Genomic DNA, 13559 nt, shown 5'->3' on the forward strand with positions numbered 1-13559 from the left:
ACAAGCATCCATGCTGTGTCTCATCTCAGAAAAAGTTGATTCTCGACCAACATAACTGCCAAATTTGATCAATACCACTTTATTCATAAATGTAAAGTAACACCTAGCAATCTAATTATAGGAACAAAGCTGCTCCATATATTTATTGGTGGCAAGTCATATGATACAACATATGGTATATTGGTATAACAACATTGATCCTGTAGTAAAATGGTACTCCGAACACAAGTCAGGAATCAGCAAGTGCAATCAGCTGCTCGACAACTCCAGGCTCTGCGAGTGTGCTTGTATCACCAAGCTCGTCTAACTGTTGCGAAGCAATCTTCCTCAAAATTCTTCTCATTATCTTTCCGCTCCTCGTCTTTGGTAGACCAGGGGCCCAGTGGATTCTGTCCGGAGCTGCAAAGGCTCCAATCTGAAATTAAATCACACATTTTAATGTCCAAATAATAGTTGCAAGATACTACCTCCGTCCCCCAAATTTTGACACAGTTTACTATTTCAGTCCGTCCCCCAAATTTTGACACACTTCTCTTTTTACCATATTTGGTAGTGGACCCCATATTCCACTAACGCATTCCTACTCACATTTTATTATAAAACTAATACTTTAAAAGTAGGACCCACATTCCACCAACTTTTTCAACTCACTTTCCATTACAATTCTTAAAACCCGTGCCGGGTCAAAGCGTGTCAAAATTTGGGGGACGGAGGTAGTAACAAATACTCTCTGTATGCTCCCAATCCTCTTACTAATAACAGCTCTCAACATCCTTTTCCCAAAGCAAATGCAGTAATAATCTTATTATGAATTGATAAAGCACTCTACTTTAGATATTTGATTCATATCATTCATGTTATGTTTGATTATAATAATAGAGTTATTTGATTGATCAGCTACTTGCTGTAACCATATGTCTAAGCAGCTTGTATGTAATCCTAAAATTCAACATCAGTATAAAACTGAGTGTATCCATGAATTCAACTTGCTTCTTCTGCACACATGATAACTACATTGTTCCACATACCTGCTGTCTCACAGTCATAATGAGACTTTTCCGGAGATCATCACTGTAAGGAACACCTTCCACTAGAGTAACAAATGCATATATGCCTTGTCCTTTGACCTAACATCATTTTCAAAATTAAAATAATTAAAGCTGAGCCTTGACTCAGAGGCCGAAGTGTAAAGGGAAGTGGAAAACTAATGATGTATAAAAGTGACATGGAGTGAGCTATAATTTTACCTCATGCTCAACACCAACAACAGCAGCTTCAGCACACAGGGGGTGTGAAACTAAGGCAGATTCCACTTCTGCAGTCCCAATACGATGCCCGCTGCATGTTATAGAAGAAAGCTTGAACATTTATATTCTGATGAACTAGTTAAACCATCAAATTAAAATAAATCAAGCCTGATTAGTCAAGTTTGTTTCATTTTTTATTCAAAACCATTGAGCATAGAAACTGAGACTTCTTTGCAGTTGTTTACGTACTTTGTATCTATCATAGGAAAGAAACACCACATGTTTAATGGGATAAAGTGTTTTATTTCATTCAAATGTAAGACAGACCTTGCAAAAAGTCTGTCTGGATACATTTCTGTCTCAGACACATAAACAACCAAAATTTTGTTAAGATTTTTTCAAGTTAATATTAGCTTGACTCGGGAAAGTTCTCTAGCATATATCATAGAGGATTAGCCTCTCCATAAATCATAGGACCATGAAGTTCCAAACTTCTTACATACTCATATGTTGTTACTTGTTAGATAGATCTGCCTTATTGAAGAAAAACTCAAAGAGCTCCAAGCATGGTAAATAGAAAATTGAGAAGAAAAACTCAAAGATCAAATAGGAAATTGATGATGAAAAATGAATGGCATGCATGGTAAATAGCAAGAAGAGGTTGGATATAATTGAATAATTGATTGTCATAGTAGGGTATAGAGTTGACAGATCTCTAAGGCTACAATGGACCTGATAAGGCCGCCATATCCAATTCGATGATCATAAGTTCTCCGTCTTTTGATGTTTTGAATAGTTGACCAATTTTAAACATAAGCCAAAAAACGAAGAATAGTACCTGACGTTAATAACATCATCAACTCTGCCAGTGAGCCAGTGGTAACCATCCTTGTCCCTAAATTTCCAGAAGAAAAAAAAATAAACATACAAATTCAGTGAAGACGAGAGAGAGAGATCGAGAGATAGAAGAGGGAGGGCATTATTTATCTCAATTTCAATTCTAAGACCTTTTGCTTATTTCCCAATAAAACCCTACCTTCTGCAACCATCTCCACTGAAATAGTAACCAGGGAAGGCACTGAAATAAGTTGTTTCATATCTTTCATGGTCTCCATAAAGCGTTCGGAATGCACCAGGCCAAGAGCTTTTAACACACAAATATCCACTACATTCACCTTCAAGTTCAACACCCTTTTCATCCACTATTACAGGCTGCACCAACAAGTTTTAAGGCTTAAAATTTGGGGGATAACCGAGTGCTTTGTCAGTTTGTCACTATAGCAATTTGGAGCTATCACCAAATGATGGCCCACAAAGTAGTTTAAAATTTAAATGAAACCATAAGGCCCATGTATCAGCAAACTTACTCAAGAAACTATCATTTAACAGTAACAACTTTCTATTGCTTGCAACATAGTACATTATTCTGGGAAAGTCAAACTCACCAACTAGGCTTAAGTTCAAAAGCTTCCCTCAAGATTTTAATGCTTTATATTCTAAAGTAGGATTAACTTCCAAAAAATATATTTATAAAGCAATTAATATTAATCAAAAACAAATTTCATTGAAAGATTTCGAAGGCTTTACTTTAAGTCTGATAAAATAGCCATAGCACCAATTTTTTACTGCTCAAATTGTGGTTGACCCATTAAGATTTGATTTAATCTCGTAACAGAACACGTGCAACAAGAAACAGATCAACTGAAAATATGACAAAGATTAAGAAAACAATAAATGTAAATACCACAGTGCAGCATCACCCAGCATTCCCTGAATCATTATTTTAATTATACAGGTAATCTTTTGTTGATTACATTCGTAAATATAAAAGTACAAGCACAAGACATGACAGGACAAGACAAGACAAGTACACAGGCATTATTATAAAATGAACCTGCATTCTATTACCTGGACCCCGAAAAATGGGAAGGTAGCAGAACCCGGTTTCTGAGGCCAAGCACCCGGTAAAGGAGTGATCTACAAGGTAAAAAAAGATTAAATTATGTTACAAGTAGTGTATTTGCAGGAGTATAGAATCAAATGAAAAACAAATATCTACCAGGAAGCCACCAGTCTCCGTCTGCCACCAAGTGTCGGAAATGGGGCATCGTGAGTCTCCAACCACATTGAAAAACCATCTGGTTGTATGGAGATAAAAAAATTCAAGTTATATAAAGAGAACAGCAAGCATATAAATACCAGAACTTAAATCCATCTGAGAAAGTTGCTATTAATCATCAACTGGCAAAGCATGGAAAGATTTAAGAATATATTGAAAACCTCCATGCGCTTGGATTGATTGGTTCGCCTACACTGCCAAGGACTCGCAAGGATTTTCGTGAATATCGGGTGACAAGCTGCAAGATTGGCATAAAAATCAGCACTCCTTCAACACATATTTATCTGATTTTATGTTCATTCTATTTCATTGTTTTATTTCTTTTTGGAAGTTTAAAAGGAGATTATCCAATTTTCAGGAACAACCAATACTTTAAAAATCAAGGTACCATAAATAATGTTACAAGGGTAAACCTTGAAGTTCTGATTTAATAACTTGAGTAAAGTATATAGATAATATTCAGTCACTCTTCATCACATATTGAGGTTATGAAGTAATATGCAGTATGCACTAAGAAAAAAAAAAGGATGATCTGGTAGTCTTGCCTCGTCTCCTTCACGCATCAATGATCGCACCAATGTCGGAGCAGTGTAGAATATAGAAACCTTGTATTTGTCAACTATGTCCCAGCAACGTCCAGAATCAGGATAGTTAGGAGCCTGCAGGTTCAGTGGCAGTTTGAAGATGTAAATCTTTTATGTCAGGCATGCCTACATATGACTCCAGCCATGCTAGACCATGAATTTGCAGTCCACACCAAAATAAGAGAATATCAGATATTACAAAAATGTGTCATAACCTTCCTATGAGTAGAGCATTTTTTTAATAGCATAAGAGACCTAAAGATCCATCTACATATATGTAACTATTGTAACTATGAAAATTTTGTTTCTGTTAGAATGTCATACCAGGATTCATGAAGAATCCACGTCACAATATTACAGTAAGCCATTTATCTTAGATACCAAGCCGAGTAAAGTAACATATATAATTATCTATGGGTACTAAGAAAATATACCCCTTCAAAGACGACAACAGTTGCTCCATTCAGCAGAGGCCCATAAGTGACATAGCTATGCCCAGTAATCCAACCACAATCAGCTGTACACCTGAACGATGAAACACAGGCCGGGCAGAGAACACGTGAGAAATTAGGAAGTTAGGGTAGTCACCTCTGGAATCGCAAATTAAGGTGACAATGAAAAATTAGTTCAAATTTTGGCATACCAGTATACATCAGATGGTTTATAGTCAAATGCATACTTAAACGTTGTAGCTGTATACACCATGTACCCTCCAGTTGTATGCAGAACTCCCTTCCAAATCAACATACTTTCTTGAGCAAGTTCATGCACAGACAAAGTTTACAATATTTTACAATTCCAAACTTTTAATACCTTGGGTTTTCCGGTGCTCCCACTGGTATAAAGCAAGAAAAGTGGATCTTCAGCATCAACCCACTCTACATCACAAGAAGTCGGATACTTAGAAAGAGCGTCCTGCAAAACATAAGAACAGGAATGGTTTGCATGGTGAGATGCATCAGTTATATAGCTCTACATTTTTGTCAACTGGACTTTGCAAGTACAGCAAACCTTGATAAAAATAATATTCTATTTAAATAGCAACAGATCATACTTTCTTTGGTCTTCTACTATATCATGATTATTATTTGAGATGCAACTTTCATGCAACCATTAATATTAAAAAATATTTAGCATTGAACTCTAGTCAGATAACTTCATAGATGCAAATACTAAGTTCCATATAAACTAAGTTTCCCGTCTGCCAATTTTATGTAACATAAGACTACATGAACTTTAACACTCATTTTATCAACCCACCTGCCACCAAATATCTCGTCCCTCGACCCAGTTAGTGCTTTCCTTCTCCAAAGCAGATTCATTTGCATAGGTCAAGCAAACATCTGCAGAACAGGGAGTTTATGAATACCACAAGGAACCCAATTGCCATATGAATGAACCAACATATAATGCATGTGAAAAATGTCAGCCACGGCTCTATGATTCAGAATGTTATGGTCGTCCAATGAGTTTTAAACCATTCCCATCCCTAACCAGGAGTAATAATTATCTTATCTGAGGAAATTCTTTAGTAATAACAAAAGTTAAAAATTCCATAAATTACCTACAACTGTGCCATTCTTTGCAGAGTCAGCTAGTGCCGCATCAACTATGTCTTTTAGATGAATGACTTTGGGTCCTCTTTTTACAGCATTGCAGGTTAAAACCACCTTTGGTTTGCAGTCCACAATCCTTTGGGAAAGAGATTCGGATGAGAATCCTGCAAATACAACCTGAGCAAACAAGCAGGTAAATTTCTCTGCAACTCTGGAGTTCTAAAATGAAGATGCTAGTTGCTATAAAGAGGCAATACCGAGTGAACAGCACCAATACGAGCACAAGCAAGCATAGCTATGGGCAGTTCCATAAGCATGGGTAGATAAATCACAACGGCATCACCCTTTCGTACGCCAATGTCTTTCAAGTAATTTGCAAGCTGTCAGCATAAAAGTTAAGTGGGAACGTCAAGCTGCTAATATTGCAAGTTGCAACAGCGCAAGAGGTCGAGTGAAGTGAGCAATAATAACCTGGCAAACATTGTGGAGGAGTTGGTTGTAGGTCAGAGTGGCATCAACACCGAGCTCGTTCCCTTCCCAATAAATGGCAATCTTATCTCCGTTTCCGGCGGCAATGTTAGCATCCAAACAGTTGTAGCATATGTTGGTGATCCCGCCCTTGAACCACTAATCCCCAAATATAACCAAATGTTAACTAAAACGTGCAGAAAGCAAGTAAGGTCAAGCAAATGGATGTGAGATGAAATGACAAACCTCAATATTGATTCTGCCCTTGCCAACATCCATATTCTCAGAGTAGACAGGACTACCCCATTTTTGCTTCCAGTAGAACTGTGAAGCAATGTCGGACCAAAATCCGGCGGGATCCTCAATGGACCGGTCGTACATTTCGAGATACTGCAAGGCAAATCCGATTGAGTTCATGTTAAGTATACAAAAAAAAAAAAAAAGGAGCTAAATCAGACCGTGCGAGAGAGAGAACCTTTCCGGGGGAGGGAACGTGAGCCTGTGCAGAGAAATCAGGATTGGGGATGACGAGATCGTCTTCCTCGGAAGCAAGGGCATCTCCGAGCACGACGGCATTCAATCGGGAGATTTTGGAGGGCGGAGCTGCCACGGAGCTGACGTGGCGGAGGCGGCGGGAAGATCCGGCGCCGTTGGTGAGCGGATCGGCCATGGCGCGAAATCGGGGGCGAAGGTTGACTGAGGTTGCTGCTTTCAAGTGGTGTTTGGACTTTGGAAGTGAAGAATGAGAAGAATCATTCCAAATATTATTACTATTATTATAGGGAAAATGATACACCAAACGCGGCTGAATTTTAAATTGGGTAAAACTGTTATTATACGAACAGGTGCAGGAAGACGAGATATCGCTTGCAATTACGAGAAAAGGAAAATGTGAATTGGTAGCAACCCTAGGTGAAGGTCTACTTGTACTAGCATGGTGACTGGAAACAGTTAATAATTGAGAATAATTAATCGTACTAGTACTATTCTGACGAGGAGAATTGCAAGTTCGGAGGCAGGAAGGTGAAGAGACGGCCATTTTTTATGCGGTGGTGCCTCCGTCCAAGTCTACTGATAGAGAGGAGGAGAGATTAGGGAGGTATGGGTTTCTTCATCGTCTTCATCGTCAATTCAATTTGTCATTTACCGGCTACAAACTTCCCCTCCATGCCACCACTATGATTATTGATTCGACATACCATATGATTCCCAAATTAATACTATTAAATTGATTTTGTCACTAATCAAATGATTTTACAATTTAATTGAAAATTTCCTTGTCACTAATCAAATTTACTAGTACTCCGTATTTTGATTTTTAAAGCAATGCTACTCATAGGTTAGTTATACGTTATTGAAGCTAATCGTAACTTCGACTTGTGAGCCACATGGTCAATTCCCACGTGCATTGATTTGGTGCCTTAAACTTCGTGCCACCCCAAGTTGACTAGTACAACTATGATTATCAGTGTATAAACATTATCTTCGAGTATTTGATAGATTAGGCATATAAATATAAATAAAAGCAATGATAAACAACCAAATTTTGAACCAAAATAAAGTTATATTAATAATTTGATATATTAATTATATATTAAAATTATAAATATAGTAAGTGGATAAGTTAAAAAGACTTATTAGCCTTTAACCTCATTTTTTATATTTATATTTGAATTTTTTTTCTATTATTTTTAAAATTTAAATTAAAGTATGCACTAATTACATATATAATTCTAAAAAAATAAAAAAATTATAAAAAATCATAAATATATAACCACAATATTATGCACTTTCCATGTACTATATATGCATCTAATATTTTAATTAAATTCATAAATAAACCTATTTTTTTGTCAAATAAACAAGAATTTGGTTGTACAAAATTTGGTCACATAGATTTATTGTATAAATAAATTATCCCTCCATTCCTGAAAATTTGTCATCTATTTCATTTTTTGTTCGTTCCTAAAAATTTGTCACTTTTCACTTTTACTCTTATTTTTGGTAATGGACCTCATATTCCACTAACTCATTCTCACTCATATTTTATTTTAAAACTAATATATAAAAGTAGAACTCGCATGCCATTAACTTTTTCAACTCCCTTTCTATTACATTTATTAAAACTCGTGCCAAGTTAAATGATGATGAATTTTGGGAGATGGAGGGAGTAAAATAATTGCGTCCAAGCGTTGACCTCGATTAATTGGAATCCCAATCACACTCTCCCATTTAATTTTTTTACATATCGCCTGAGTTGACAAAAAATTAAATAAAAGGCTGTAGTGAGTAGAATAGAAGGCTATGTATAGGATTGCTCATACAATTATGAATAAATATTTATAAAATAATAATACAATGGGCTCATAGTATTGGTATAGGAGGAAATAAAACGGAAAACGAATCCAACCATACAAATTTACAGCGATTTGGGAATTCCTCTGCAAATCTTCAATGTGCATACACCACTTACAGTTAGAACAACCAGTGTTTCTTCTTCGGCTTGAGCTGCGGCGGAGCATCTGCACGACACAACAGTTTCTAAGATGCCAAAATTAACAAATTCATCACTCCATTCTTTATTTTATCATACTATAGTTAATGTCTAGTTGTCTGTCTTCATCGTCTCATCATAGATTGACGATTGAGCTATCTTGACTCTTGACCTGTTATTGAAAGATTAAGGCTTATCTGATAGCAATACAAACCTCGTAGTTCATAGAGTGAATTGTAATGCACCTCGGACCAAAAGCTCAGCCAAAGCTCTGCAACACATGTATAAACCAATTAGTATAAATGAATCACCAAAGTTTAGCATCGAGCGACCTGACAAAAATACTAAGCTTAAACTGAAAGGAATTTTTTTAGTGTGGCTTTTAATACCTCTTGCAGGGGCCTGATGCTGTGGAACAATTTCGATGAAGCAAGTATCTCTGAATGATGTTAATAAACAGATCTTTGCTGCAAACTGCAATATGGAGTAGCAATTTTAAAGGTGTTGCTCCAAATCTTCAAACGTGTGAAATGTACAAATATATCTAAGAAGGCATAGCATGAGGAGGATTGCTCTGTAATATTAGAGACAAGCTTTATAGAAAGAGAAGGTTCTAGAGATGAGTATTAGCTTCCAAAAGTTTTTGCATATTATCAGTTGTTTCAGTATCTTGAATGTAAAATTATTTTTTAACCGAATCAAAAAACAAAGATCACAAAATTTACTTAGGAAAAAGAACTAAAGTATAGATTTGAATCATTGAAGACAGAAGTCCTAGGATAACTGCACTATACAGTATACACTCAAACACGACTTGGGAGGCAGATGCGCATTTTGTATGAATAGCCCAGAAGACTGATGAAAAATCATCTATGGCACTAAGAGCAGATGTATGACGAGCACTCCAAAGAGATTACTCATACCCCCAGTCCCCATTCACCACTTAGTTGAGGCATAAGCAAAGAACAACAGATAAAGAATATCATTTGCAGGTCACTGAACTAGGGTGCTTGAAGCAAATATGGCAAAGGTTACTCTTAGAAAAGGAAATTGCTAAACATTGCAGACATAAAAATTAATGGCATTTAAGTGTACTGTACTTTATCAGCTGCTGCTTGTAGTGTAACATGGTCTCCCCATTCACCAGACCTGAAATTTTATATGATGAAGGGAATTTCAGAAGCAATGATAATCTGAGATACCCCTAGAAATTAAAACTGCAAGGAGAATTCTCTACTTAGCCATTTTCTTGTAATAGCGTTTGAAGTTCATAGGTACATAAGCTTCATAGAGAGCATAGTTATCTTTAAGCTGAAAAGGAAACACATGAGAAATGTGAGCACACAACTGGAAACTTATAACAGTTTCATATCAGTCTGTTGGTACGTACAGGCAAAGAAATTGCAAAAAAACAAAAAGGTCATTATAGTTACTGGACATCAGTTAGGCTTAATTTTATGCAAAAACTAGGAATACTTAGGGGATATACTGATACAAAGATTATAGAGATAGAGAAAGCAGCAGCATTTAGAGGGACATGTAGATATGGGAATAAATTGCATCTATGTAGCCGCTGCAAACTACAGTTAAGTAAAGTGGTCATGAAATGTTTTTAAAAGGGGAACTATTAAGTATGGAAGGTATCAACCAAACTGAAGAAGCCTGACGGTATCCTCAGAAGGAAAACACTAGTGGGTGCTTCCATATGCTGTTTTGGTTTAACTGAAGCTTCATGTGATGATATTGAGCCGACACAAGTAAACAACATATCTACAAATGCTTATTAAGGAAGTTGTTTGCCATAGTAGTTCATCATTACTGTAATCTTGAGTGTGGAATACACAGCATTCTCATTTGTCAGTACAAAGAAAGAGTACATTTTTAAGAAAAGATGCCCAATATGCATAAATCATCAATCAAAGTGGCTGAGATTCTAAAACGAACATATTCGAATGAAGACACTACATTTACAGACACAGATTAAATATCTATCATCATTTCAAAATACCTGTTTCACAACCTCTTTGCGCACATGCTTGTGGTGCTCAGGAGATCTATAAATCTGATCTGAAAGTGCACGGAACTAGAGGCAAAAGAAGTGAGTAGATATTATTGAAAAGATAGAAATTCTGAATCAGGCTAGAGAATTTGGTCGAACCTGACAATTCCCGTCTCCAGAAACCCTTACTTCATATAAACCATAGACATTTATCCTGGAAAACAAAAGAGAAACTAGTTTGTTTGTTGATGTCTTAACTGTTGTACAATATTTCTGATATAGTAGTAATATTCTGAAACGTAAGAGCTCATAATATTGTACTTGCAGAGATCCTAATTAACCAGCAAAAGTAGGTACAAATAAATCAAGAAGAAACCTCAAAATAGAGCTCTAACACTCCAAGTTCTATGATAAATCCACTAACTTGCCCGTTACCTTCTTATTTATCTAGGAAAAGGATGGTGAAGGATTCTATAATTTCACATATGCCCGAGCACAGACTTACATGCATTTCCTCGTGTACCAGTGGATGTAGTTCATTCTTTAAGAAGAAAATATGCCTAATGATCTTTAGTCTTGAAATAACAAAAATAATGAAGGATCAAATTTTCTAAGCTCAAACTAGTAATAACTTGGTTACCCTTGCTGAGATATGAACTTAGCCAGTCCTGCTCTACATTCAATTTGTGCAATAGAATACCATTTACTAATTGTTCTGCTTGGATGAATGGGATTCTACTCACAAACTATATCTCCTACAGAGAATATCTCTTCACATAGTCCTCGTTACTATTTTAGAGGCAAAGAGATGGTGATTCAACAAAGCCACTAATATATTTCTTTTACACCTGAGCAACAATTAGTATACCTCTGAAGGAGCCGTTGATAATCCAAATTTGAATCACTTGTTGAAGGAAAGTGCAAAATTATTCTTGGAACATGCTGAAAAGTATATGAAGGAAATGTTAGATAATACTACTGATGTAAATAAATTATTGCCTAATGGTCGGTAATCACCAATGTCTTTCCTATTCCTCTTTATTTGGTACAAAATTAGTAGTACTCCCTCAGTCCAAGGTAGTTGAGGCATTTCTTTTGGGCACGAGAATTAAGAGAATGAGGTGTTAAAGTTTAAAGAGGAGAGAGTAAAGTATGAGAGGAATAGAGAGTAAAGTATGAGAGAAGATAGAGCTTTTGCCAAAGGAGGAAATGACTCGGTTAAATTGGGACAACCCAAAAAAGAATACGACTCAGCGACCTTGGGACGGAGGGAGGTATTATTTTTCAAAAAAATAGTGTACATGTAGAGGACAAGATGTCTGAACCAAATTGACACTCTGATTTGAATGATGTCATTATATATAAAATCCTAGAACTGTCCAATTTTAAGAAAAGCATTGGTTTTGTGCTTTCTATCCTATCCATATATCCTCTCATTTCACTACTTCCAGAAAGAGAGTTCTACATACATTGCACTGCAGATGATACAAAAACATTGCTGCAGAAGTATGTGCTGAGTTAGAAAATTACACATTTGCAAGTCACTACCTTGTTGACGCATATATGTGTTGACTTAGAAATTTGAACATTTGCAAGTTACTATCTCGACCACTACCAATCTTAGTATAAGTAAATTAAGCAAGAAAAACCAACAACAACCCAGTGTATAGCATATTTTAAAATTCTTCTGAAATTATAACCAGCATTCTGGGTAAAGACCAAAGCACCCACGAACATACAACTACTTCCTTAAACAGCACACATCTAACAGAGCTCGTTTTTCACTAAAAATATAGGAGCATGAGTGTGTGACCGTGAAGTGCTGCTAAATTATAGTAGTAGTAATTAGCATAGCAGCTAGACTAATAGGAGCATGAGTGTGTGAATATAGCTTGCTGAAGTGCTGCTAAATTATAATTAGCATAGCAGCTACAGCTAGACTAATTGTATTTTAGTTGTAAATAGTAATCGTAGCTTCTTACAGGAACAGGGGCAAGATTGGTCAGCCGTCGACCAACTGCACCATCTAATTTTGCATATTCTTCAGAAAGAACGACAGCAATCATCCTATCATCCTCCACATCTTGCTGACTGCTTAAAGAAGTTGAAGTTGAACTTGAAGCACCATCGCTATAAGTTGTTCCATTTCTCATTGGTGGAATATAGTAGTAGTAGATTTTTTTCGTAGCTAAACTAAAATAGCAGGCTGCAAGAGCAAACGAGATCTTAGGTGTCGGATGGAAACAAAACATTCAACTGGTTGTGAGATTCCAATGGACGATGCATCAAACGTATCAGAACAAAAGACAGAAAGCAGAATCGGATGAAATGCATATAACAAAATTAGGCATTCAATCAAGCCGTTACCTAGTCATGCATCATCAGAAGAAAAGACAACGTGATGAAATCGAATTTGCGAATAATCGGAAATAGTCAAATTCATATGCAAATGCAGGTGTCGGTAATGAATCGTTGCTTTTACCTCGTGAGAAATTGCAATCTAGAGATGATCGCTGGCGGGTTCAGCTGCGAAAGAGGATTGATTTTGATTTGAAATTTGGAAGCTCTCTCTCCTCCGCTGCGCCAACGCGTCACATCCGTTTTGCTTTCGCAGCTGACTAATTTACACGCCAAAACGAGTTGCGCTTTATTTATTTATTATTGGTCCGGTTGGTAAACCGCAACATCCATCAATTGGACTTTAAATATTATTTAGAAGCCCAATCAATCCAATTGCAACAAAATACTATGGCGATATGCAAATTGTGAAGGAGACATAATTTACTACTTAATAATTAATTAAATAAATAATATATTAATATTCCCAGATAAAATATAAGCAAGCATTAAATTGCATACAGATATTACTCATCTAAAAATTATATAGTACAGATTTTAATTGTAATGATTTGAATAGTTTTCTTGTTATATTATACTAGTAGTTAGTTAATTTTAAAAATGTCTTATTACGTATGTATTCTTTATCACTCTTCATTACATTGCAAACCAGCTTTCAAACTTTATCGGGGGAATGGGACTTAACTATAACGATATTGTTTCACTTTTTGATAAATATGTAGCATAATGTTTCT

General features: G+C 36.1%; 2 protein-coding genes across 3 annotated transcripts; both read right to left on the minus strand.

Moving 5' to 3' along the window:
* Positions 1 to 63: 63 nt before the first annotated feature.
* On the minus strand, positions 64 to 7155 carry LOC148933735 (acetyl-coenzyme A synthetase, chloroplastic/glyoxysomal-like). The gene is made up of 18 exons (XM_089063039.1): positions 6450 to 7155; positions 6221 to 6364; positions 5978 to 6133; positions 5764 to 5886; positions 5515 to 5683; positions 5211 to 5293; positions 4764 to 4865; positions 4594 to 4682; positions 4385 to 4475; positions 3912 to 4025; positions 3528 to 3604; positions 3307 to 3385; positions 3156 to 3224; positions 2284 to 2459; positions 2086 to 2142; positions 1248 to 1338; positions 1029 to 1127; positions 64 to 415 (listed from the first exon to the last, which is right to left on the minus strand). Exons 1-18 carry the CDS (start codon positions 7011 to 7013, stop codon positions 230 to 232), a joined length of 2469 nt encoding a protein of 822 aa, XP_088919165.1. The 5' UTR covers positions 7014 to 7155; the 3' UTR covers positions 64 to 229.
* A 1105-nt stretch (positions 7156 to 8260) lies between these two features.
* LOC148933736 (Cysteine proteinases superfamily protein) lies at positions 8261 to 13101 on the minus strand. Of its 2 annotated transcripts, none has more exons than XM_089066495.1 (10): positions 12950 to 13101; positions 12450 to 12673; positions 11336 to 11409; positions 10627 to 10681; positions 10477 to 10551; positions 9706 to 9779; positions 9569 to 9617; positions 8858 to 8942; positions 8683 to 8739; positions 8261 to 8496 (listed from the first exon to the last, which is right to left on the minus strand). In XM_089066495.1, the coding sequence occupies exons 2-10, from the start codon at positions 12618 to 12620 to the stop codon at positions 8450 to 8452; spliced, it is 687 nt and encodes a 228-aa protein (XP_088922621.1). In that variant the 5' UTR covers positions 12621 to 12673; positions 12950 to 13101; the 3' UTR covers positions 8261 to 8449. The 2 variants fall into 2 exon arrangements, with proteins under 2 accessions (XP_088922621.1, XP_088922622.1); XM_089066496.1 differs by having other exon boundaries at positions 12835 to 12973.
* Between the last annotated feature and the right edge of the window lie 458 nt (positions 13102 to 13559).

The sequence above is a fragment of the Salvia hispanica genome, chromosome 1 (genome assembly GCF_029641045.1).
Source record: "Salvia hispanica isolate PSC_SH4W2 chromosome 1, Shi_PSC_v1, whole genome shotgun sequence".
Lineage (NCBI taxonomy): Eukaryota > Viridiplantae > Streptophyta > Magnoliopsida > Lamiales > Lamiaceae > Salvia > Salvia hispanica.